The sequence below is a fragment of the Myotis brandtii genome, unplaced genomic scaffold (genome assembly GCF_000412655.1).
Source record: "Myotis brandtii unplaced genomic scaffold, ASM41265v1 scaffold1225, whole genome shotgun sequence".
NCBI classification, from domain to species: Eukaryota; Metazoa; Chordata; class Mammalia; order Chiroptera; family Vespertilionidae; genus Myotis; species Myotis brandtii.
This window is the reverse complement of record NW_005354272.1, coordinates 1021639-1031718: the sequence shown is the minus strand read 5'-3', so window position 1 is coordinate 1031718 and position 10080 is coordinate 1021639. Positions and strand designations below refer to the sequence as shown.

General features: G+C 46.0%; 1 protein-coding gene across 2 annotated transcripts in view; it reads right to left on the bottom strand.

Annotated features, from left to right (window-relative positions):
* Window positions 1-10080, bottom strand: part of ZIC4 (Zic family member 4) — a 20810-nt gene that overhangs the window by 7751 nt on the left and 2979 nt on the right. For both annotated transcript variants that reach the window (XR_001360671.1, XM_005858892.2), the window contains exons 2-3: window positions 8556-8640; window positions 1998-2615 (exon numbers count right to left, since the gene is read on the bottom strand). Coding sequence is in view for 1 of the 2 variants with exons in the window: in XM_005858892.2 (XP_005858954.1) it covers window positions 1998-2615; window positions 8556-8625 (688 nt within the window). In the remaining variant the exon portion in view is untranslated. The remainder of the gene's footprint in view (window positions 1-1997; window positions 2616-8555; window positions 8641-10080) is intronic.

Genomic DNA, 10080 nt, shown 5'->3' with positions numbered 1-10080 from the left:
CGGCTCGCCTGCGTTTCCCTCGCGGCGGCACCTTTGTTCCGGGACTGCGGGGACCGCCACAAAGTGAAACCTTTCTGCTTGGGCCCCGGGCAGCCGCATCCGAGGCCAGGCCTGGGATTCAGATCCGGACGAATTTTAACTCCCGAAAAATAATCATTCGCCGCTTCCGCGACTCGAGAAAATGAAACGCCATTAATATTTGAAAAGGCAATTATTTTCCTGTTGAACTGTCTTCATGAATAATTTGTCGTGAGGTCTATTGCCATTTGAGAAACATTGCCCCCCCCCCCCCCCGTCTTTTCATTGCTTAGGAGGGGGCGAGAGAAACGGTGGACCAGGCCCTGCAGGTTTTTTTTAACCCCAGCGGTAATGAATCGGGACTGCCAGCGCAAAGGACGCACCTAGAATTTGGTCCCGGATAGAAAAAACCTGAGCCAGCCCAGCCGCACAGAACTTGCTTCTCGGCTGTAGGTCGATTAAACTAAGAATTTAAACCATTTTCTGCTTCACGGCCTTCAAACAGTAGGCCGGCAGAGTGTGTTTGTTTAGAACTCCCCTGTCATTAAAAATCAGTTCCTCTGGCTCAGGACTGCGTGTCTACCTTTGCGGTGTGGACCGCCAGCTTCTGGAGTAGCCAGCCTGGGCGGTGAACAGTACCTCACTTCTTTATGCCTCACACCGGGATGAAACTCTGATGGGGAGGAGGCATCCTGGAAACAAGTCCAGAAAACCATACGCTTCCAGACGTGCTCCAGAAATAAAGTAGGAAACTAAAAGTGGACTTTGGTGGTTTGGCCTCCGCCTGTGCCATTGTCCTGGCCACGGACCTTCTTCAAGATTGCAGGGTTTGCGAGAGAAGGCGGGATTTAGCAAGACTCGTTCTCGGGCATTGGCAACCAGCCTGGGAGAGTTCTTTGACTCTAATAATTGCCGTTGTTTCCACCAATAATAGAGGTGAGTAAAACAGAGAGCCAGGGAGTAGGAGAAGTGGAGCACCAAGGTGGAACTTATTTCATACCCTGGTTCTGGCCACCGGTCCAGTTCTCTCGCCCCCTCCCCCCAGGAAACAAACAAACAAACACAAAAACAAACAGGAGAGGGGAAATGTTGATTTCTTAAACTTGGAGGGTGAGCAAGAAAACCCTAGCTAACTGGAGTATAAACATGACTGCTAAACTAATTAATGTAACTTTACGGGCTGTTCTGGAAAGTGTGAAAACTTCTTCCTTGCAATTGCACTAATTAGAGATGCTTCTGGCCAGAGAAGTTCAACTTTGCAGGCTCTTGCCCTGGTTCCTTTCCTGTCTGTTAACTAGAACTGACAGATGTGGTTGACACATGTCCCCATTTCACTTAACAGCTCGGTAAATGACATTTAAGGCAGATGAGTCTCCTTGGATCTCTGCTAAAGCAGAAGAGAGGTTTGTCAATTGTCCCAAGTGTCCAGTTATCAAGGCTCCAAAAGTTAGCCTAGAGACCCCAAATCCTAAAGAAGTAGCCAAGAGCCTGATGACCCCTCAGTTCAGGTGGTGATCAGGTTGTAATGCTGGAAGAGTGTTGGCAAAAAAACCTGGGAAAAATTAAATTATTCCTATATATTTAAGATAGAAAAACAGTACGATTTAAATACCTTAAAATCAAACTAAATGGGCAGGGAGCACACATTCACACACTCAGAGACCCAAACACCTTCACCCTTGCCTCCCAGAGCAAAAGTCCCTTATTGTCTTCCCCACACTCAGTCTTGGGAACTTCTGTGACTCTAATAGAAGAGCATAATTAATATTTTATGGGCTTGGCTCATGGAAACACCAAATACCACCCCCCCATATTTTATGGGCTTGGCTCATGGAAACACCAAATACCCGCCCCCCCCACACACACACACACACACTCACACACTCCCGGGATGGAACTTGAGGAAATCCAGCCTGAGGGCCCTGAAGAGGCCCCCTATTTCCCCAGAGGATCTAAACGAGGTAGTGCCGAATACTGACCTGTGTGAGTTCTTTTGTGTATTTTGAGATTTTCTGATCTAGCAAAGACCTTCCCACACCCCGAGAAAGGACAGGGGAAGGGCTTCTCGCCTGTATGAACGCGGATGTGATTTACAAGTTTGTATTTGGCTTTAAAGGGCTTGCCCTGGCGCGGACACTCCTCCCAGAAGCAGATGTGGTTGGCCTGTTCTGGGCCGCCGACGTGCTCCACAGTGACATGCGTGACCAGCTCGTGCATGGTGCTGAAAGTTTTGGAGCAGAGTTGCGGGAGCTCGGGGCCATCGACCGCCAGCCACTTGCAGATGAGCTCCTGTTTGATGGGCTGGCGCATGTAACGGAAGAAGGCACCGGGACCCTGGGGCAGAGCGAGGTTCACGGTCAGGTTCATGCTCCCATAGCCATGCAGGGCCCCGGCAGCTGCTAGGGCGTTGCTGCGGGCCACTGGTCCTGGCGAGAAGGCTTCGGGGCGCGCGTTCATTTCTCTGGGGAGCCCCAGTCGCAGGAGTCCGTTCAAAGTGCCACTGGCGGAGGCCTCGGGAGGCTGTTCGTGAAGGCCAGGGAACACCGAGGGGTTGGAGGCAGCAATGAGCTGGGGGTCATGATGTCCGGAGCTACTACCTGTTGTCAAGACAAATAGCGAGCGTGAGAACAGGTGGCGTGAGCTGAGCGTTCCACCTGGCGGAGGTGGGGGGGGGGGACATCTAGCCCAGCCTCACTACAGCCTCTCCCTTCAGAGCCCAGACCTGGAGCTAGACAGCTGCGGCAGCAAACCCAATAGGCCACACGAGGTCCAGTACCTCCGCCGAGGTCAGGCTGGGCGGCTGTTGGGTAGAGCCCCCAACCGCTCCAAGAGCTTTAGATGGATGGTGGCGGCTCGGCTGGTGGAAGGGGTAGTGGGACACTCAATGCTGAGTCTGTGGGCAGATGGGAGCCCCTAGGCTCTGCTCCAGAGAAGTCCGACCTGCTCCCCAAGTACGCTTTGGCGGCCAACAACCCCACCCTGCGGGGAATTGGGGATAAGGGCAGTGGGGATGTTGTAGGTGGTGGGGGTGCTACTGAAGCGCACGGCCATATGCACTAATTTCAGCGCCCAGGTCCGCTGGGAGTGGGCGGCCTGCATCCGGACTCAGACTCCCCAGAGTTGCCAGAGTCGGGCCGCTCAGGCCACTGTCACCTGACAGTGTGGAGGGGGAAAAAGAACCACAAAACAACTTCTGAAGAGGTTTTTTTTTTTTTTCTTTCCCTTTAAGTTTTGGATTGTTACTTTACTCCTCCCCTACTGCGCCCCCCCACCCCCGCCCCATCTTTAAAGCCTACTTGAAACCCGCACGCTACAGAGGCGGCCTCAGAGCACCTGAGGAAGTGAATAGAGATTGGGGCCCGTCCGGGCTGTCGGAGAGGAACAATCGCCTAGGTCTCCGATTGGTCTGCCGTCGTGCCCCATGTCAGAGATGACAGGTATCGCCGCTCGCGGACACACACACACACACACACATACACACACACACACACACACACGCGCGCGCACAACTGCTCCAGCTCCTCCTCTCCCCGCCCCTCCCCTCGCCCCCTATCAGCTCCCAATTCTGCTCCTGCACTCTGACCCAGGCACGGATTCTCTCCTCCTGAACCTCCCCCTTATCTCCCGAAAGCTGGATAGATATGCTCTTGAAAGTGAGCGGAGCTCGGTAATGCCTCTGTTCTCCATGACTTTGGGGACGGGTATTGCCTTGCACATGTCCTCGGGGCAGACCTACTGTACCCAATCTTGCCAGGACTGATAGGCAGCACCTGGACGGCTTCAGCGGTTTGTCTCAGGAGCCATGTGAAAGCGAAGGCGGGATCTAGGGAGGAAAGATGACTGCAGGCCAGACGGCCTGGAGCAAAAGAACACCTAGGCTAGCAGTCCTGGAGCCTAATTTTATTTTCTCGATTTCTCCGAAATTCATTCTCTCTCTCTCTCTCTCTCTCTCTCTCTCTCTCTTCTCCCAAGCCCAGACCACACTATGCCTTCCAACATGTATCCTTCCTTCTCCCCTCCCTTGCTCTCTTCTTCCCACTTAACCTTGGTGGTCCCCCCTCCAGTGCCTGGTGCTCTCACAGACTGGTGAAACCCAGAATCCAGTCCTGGCCAGAGCCAGGAGTGAGCAGGAGGAGTTGATGACCTGGAGAGGCTGACTTCAAACCCACACAGCCCTCCTGAGAGGGGCTAAGGAACTTCTCAGCCATAAATCACAGCACCCCTCAGGTGGACTGGCCAAAGAAAAAAGGGTAGCATGGCAAAAAGGAACATTTCCTCACTCTTCCATTTCCTTACTCTCCTAGGTCTCCCTCTTTGAGCTCTGTAGACCCTGAAGCCAAATGGAGCCTTTGAGAAAGGGTAGATTTAGGGATCAATTCCACTCTCAGCTCCCACCACTTGTTGCCTGTTGCCAGAGTCACTGCCTCCTTCCTCGCTTGTCTTTAAAGTTCTGATAAGAGTAGAGGCCATGTTAAGAGTAGAGGCTAGGCTATGAGAGGACTGTGGCTTCCTGGCCTTTGGGTTATACAGTCTTGGGGTGGGGGTGTGAGGTGAAAAAAAAAACACCCTTCAGGTCTAGGCAAAGGGGTTGAGGGTATCCTTTGTTTGTGTCAACCCACTAGTTAGGATGAGCTACATCACCTGGCGATGTAAAGGGCTGCTGGCTTCTACCCTTGTCTTGGTCTCTAGCCAAAAATGCCAGCCTAAGTACTTGGGCTTCTCTGGTGGCCATAGAAAGCACCCAAAAGCTGAGAAAAGGTTTTTTTTAAGAGATGTTTTAAAGATTGGGTAAAAATTCCCATACCTGTAGCAGAGGTGAGAAGTTTGGACAGATTACTATGAACTCTGATGAAGGGTTTTTGAGTTGTCTCACCCATTTCCAGCAGCAAGAACCATTATACATTCCCTGGTCAGTGTAAATGAAGATTTCTTTTAAATTTTAAAAATAATTTACTTATTTATAATGGTTAGCAGATTCTTTGAGACTTTCTTCATTCCTGCTCTGGGTTCATTTTATTTAGGGATTAGCTTCCACAACAATTTCCCCTGACTTTGGCAAGTGCGGGTCTTTCTGCTCCTCCAGCTGGTAGAGCTTAAGCAACACAACCAATAGGTGCTATGGTTAGCATTGAAAAAAAAATTGGCTGGGCTTGGCATGGCTCAATGTTTAAGTGCTGACCTGTGAACTAGGAGGTCACAGTTCCATTTTTGGTCAGGGCACATGCCCTGGTTGCAGGCTCGATCCCCAGTGTGGGGCATGTAGGAGGCAGCCAAATAATGATTCTCTCTCATCTTTGATGTTTCTATCTCTTTCTCCCTCACCCTTCCTCTCTGAAATCAATAAAAATATATATATTTTTTAAAGTTGAAGGAGAGCATTTGACAGCCTAACCTTGTCTGCTCTGGAAACCAAGGGCTTCCACAGCAGTGTTGAGACTAGGTTTTGAGGATTTGTCTTCTTTCCTGGCTTTCATGCTCTCCAACACTCCCACTTTCTTGGACTTATCCCTCTGCCTACAGGCACCTCCTCTGGTCTCCCATCCTGTTTTCCCTTCCTCTAAGCCTGGTCAGGAAAGATCTCTGTCTCTAGCCATAGTATTTGAGGTATTCCAGTCTCTGTGAGTGATTTTAAGGCTCCTCTGGGTGCAGGTGTCTGTTGAGTGATGCAGCTTACTAGGCAAGTCTGGGCTGAACCCAAGTAGGGCTCAGAAAATAACAAACACCAAAATCAAAAACCCAAAGGCGTGTGTTCCTCCCTAGGATCACTAGCTGTTTCTCCTAGGCATCCCTCAACACAGAACTTAGTCACCTCCTCCAGTAGCATCCAGACCTAAGTGCAGGGCACTTTTGCAGTAGTTCAGTAATTAAAACGTTTTTTTTTTCCCACCTGATCATAGGTCATCTACAACCTACTGTTCAGGATGTTTGTCAAACTCATCATCCACTTTGACTTCCATTAAAACTCTGATTTGCACAAAAATGTATCTCTTAATATATACATGGTGATCCCACCTGTATCAAAAGCATTGAGTAATTGTGCAGAACAAGGGTATTTAAGTTGTTTTAGGCTTTGAAACCTATTGGAACCCTTTTGAACTAGTGAATTCTAATAGTACTGTGTGTGTTGTCCATGCTTATAAAGAAGAAAATGATAACTTTCCATTAGAAGGTGGTGAAAATAAAGATTCTTTTTTTCCCCATCCATATTTGCAGACTACTTGAATTTTACAGATTGACTCCATGGACTCTAGGGATAAGCAGAGGTTTTATACACACTCTCTCTTACTAACTTTACCTTGAAAAGCTTTGAACATGTGTATGACTTTTTGTGCCAACAGCAAAAGGGCAGATTTATCTGATTCAGTCAAATTCACCAACAGTTACCTGGCCCTGTGGAGCTCCCTCCCAGATGCAGCCTTCTCTTGAAGCACTGAAAACATCTGGACATTTCCCCGAGAGACAGAGGTAGGTAGAAAAAATTGACTTCACCCACTAATATTTATAAACAGGAAATTTGGGGCAATTACATAAGGGTCTTCAAGGCTTATCTCTGAAGTTAGCAACAAAGTTGTATCCAGCAAATCACAAAAGACAGGTGGGACACAAATGTAAGCAGGCATATTTTAGTTTTCAGAGACATTCCTTTGGGTCTTCTAGTGCCCAGGTAGCAAGTAGTTCAGGTATCATTAATTTTTGATTGGGCAGGCTGCGGAGTAGTATCCCCCTCAGTGGTGATCAGAATTTTTTTTCCCAGAACTTTATCTCACCATACTTGCTTCCAATACCAAATGCGTAACTGGAATATTCTTTTCCTAACCATTCTGCAGTTTATAGCATTACTGATTCCACTTTCCTGCTTCATTTGCAGGAAAAAAAGACATATTTTAGAGTCCAGAGATCTTTCAGCAGAGGTCAGAGAAGCTCTGGAGGCCTTCATGGGAGACTGTTTGGAGCACAAAAGACCCTAAACATTCCTCCAATGCCCAGAATCATGCCCTATATTCCCTTGTTTATCTAAGCCAAACCAATGCAATAGCATAAACTAAACTGATTTTCTAATCCTACTGTATAGAAATATGACATTTGATGATGCTATCATCTGCCAGAGCTCCTCACATCATTGGCTCAAATGGGAAAATGTCTGATCTCTCTCCCTCGGGAAAGAAAGAAATCAGGAAAATTTCAGATGCATAACTGGGCTATTTTCCAATTTTGCTCTTTTAAACAATGTTAAATGATGATTATCCAGCAGTATCCTAAGAGCCAAGGGCCACTGCACAGAGCCTGGGTAAGCATAAGCCTTGTTGCCTGGATGTTCTGCATCTAAATCTGCAGTCATCTGTTCAATCTTTTCTTCCTCACTTCTGACCAGGTTACCAACCCAAACTAGGGACAAATCTCTTCAAATCCTAGTCAAAGACAGACTTGAGGATTCCTGCAGTGAGAGATTGTCTCTATTCTTATGGGAAAATAATTAAATAACTTAAGCCCCAGGAGGCCACCATATGTCCAGGTCCAAATTGTACAAAGGAGATGAGATCTATGAGGATTTTAGAGACATTCCTCCCCTTTGCTATGCCAGTTCAGGCTTTAGTCATTATTAATGGAACTAAGTATGAAAGAAAATACACTTAGATAGAATTTAATTTTCAAACAATGGTTCTGCAAAACATCTTTCAACAAAAGATTAAGAAACATGGCTAAAGGATTTTTCAGAACAGCATTGAAAAACTAAAACAATAGAATTTACATAATAACCACACCTCCCTTGAGAATTCTGTCTTCAAATCATCCCAAAATAATAGAAGATAACCATTTCCTGAGTCATTTAACTTTTGTTAAGAAGGTTGCTTTTTCTACCAATAACAACAAAAAAACACCTTGGAGGCAACCATCAGCTAGTGGTGTAGTTAAAATGAGGAAAACTGGATGCTTGGAAGGGGAAACACCCAACCCTAAATCATATGCTTATTCTAAATGGAATATTAAATTAAATTCTTTACAATGAAGGTATTCCTGTCTGAGCAGCTGTCAGTCACTCTGTTCAGACACCACATTGTAGGGAGATCATCACCACCACATTGCAGAAGGCTGGTGTCCCTGGTAAAGATGATGCATATCATGTAAACCCCATCACCAAGATCAAAGTATGCTTCTTTCATGGAAGCCAATACATGTCAAACCTCATTCCAATCAAATCATCTGGAAATGAATTCAAGATGAATATGTCACAGACTAATGTGACAGTGAAACTGCAGGTCAGGGGTGGTTGTTTCAATGAGAGTGTCGTCAAATATTAATTCTAGAACATCCGGATGAGTAGGCTTTGAGGGAGATTAGTCAGCTGATGGTGGGACTTTGAGTTGCTGATTTGTGTGCAAATTTATTAAACACCAAGGTGTTGTTCTAAGTTTCACTTGAACTCAAGAAATATCCCCAAACTCACAACCAACATAAGCAAAAGACAAAGCAAAATTTCCTACTTAAAAGAGAAATAACTTCAGCAAACCAATATTCAAAACAGGATTTTAACTTACTCAACTCTTTCAGAGCCGTTTGGTAAAGTTGCAATCGTTTCCTCATCCCCAAGGATGTCTTATATCTCATTTCCTGACTTTGAGCCTGTTGGGGGTAAAAAGAGAAACAGTTACTAGTTAAATATTTTTATACATGTTTGTATACAATGGTCTTGTAGCCCGCATGTGTGAGTGAAAAAAAAGTGTGGATCTGAAAAGTCTTTCAGTCTTTCTTTGACCATTTTCAAATTTGGCAGTGAAAAATAAAAGAACTCTATTGGGAACTTCCTGTATTTATTGCAAAACAACATATCCTTAAAGATAAAAAAAATATTAAAATCATCATTCCCCAACAAGTTGTGTTTTGTTTTGTTTTTTATTTTAAACTCATGTTATTCTGTCTTGCAGGTAGAAGTAAGCACTCAATTCAGTCAGTCAGTGTTCAAACATCTCTAACTTTTAGAATTTGAATTTATTGTATGAGAAGCTGCCGTTATCTTCTTTAAGTGTACTAATTGAGTTTAGTAAAATGGAATGGGGAGAGCTGGGACATTAGCAGATTAAAAATTGAGTTGTAACTCTTGTAACTGGGAGGAGAGGAATTATTTTGCAAATTTCTAGATCCTGTTCTGTTCTGCTGGTGTGGAATCTCTCACATGGCTTCTTCCCCCAGACCCCTTTGGAAGCCATTACTGGTTGACTTTTCAAAGTTAATATAAAATTTCCCAGATTTGGTGGGTGGGTCTCATTTCTATCATCTGGTCCTGATTGTCCCACTTCTTATTTAAGAAAGTCAGAAACAGCCCTAGCTGGTTTGACTCAGTGGATAGAGCATTGGGCCTGTGGACTGAAGGGTCCCAGGTTTGATTCAGGTCAAGGGCACATGTCCTGGTTGTGGGCTAGATCCCCAGTAGGGGCATGCAGGAGGCAGCCAATCAATGATTCTCATCATTGATGTTTCTATCTCTCTCTCTCCCTCTCCCTTCCTCTCTGAAATCAATAAAAATATATTTTAAAAATAATAATAATAAAAAAGAAAGTCAGAAAGAACCTGCTCCCCCCGAACCCCCACAAGATATTTGCATATCAGATTCACTTTGTGGATAGAATCAGTAAGCCATTGGCCATCTTAAAACCTGAAACCCACCCTGGGGACTTCTGCATCTGTCAGGGAAGGAAAGGCAGTGGAGCAGCCAAACAGAGGCAATCCACCCAACCCCAGCCCTCAATTTGGCCTAGAAAGACAAACAGTCATTGAAAAAGTCTCAGGCTGGACAAACACAACAAGCCCTCTATCAATGAGGAAGTCTGCTTGTCTTAACACTCCAGTCCACAGAACAAGCGGTTGTTTAAGTTGTTGAACTGCACGCCAAATCCAAGTGGGGCTCTGCTATCTCAAAGGCTTTCCAGTTCTCTATGTTCAAAGATCTCTTTCTTTCTCCCTTAACCCCCAATTGGGACTTGAATTAGCTTGGGTGTTTTCACCCTTCCCTCTCCCTTCTTTTCTAGGTTCAAGCCTGAGAGGTATGTGTGTGTGTGTGTGGGG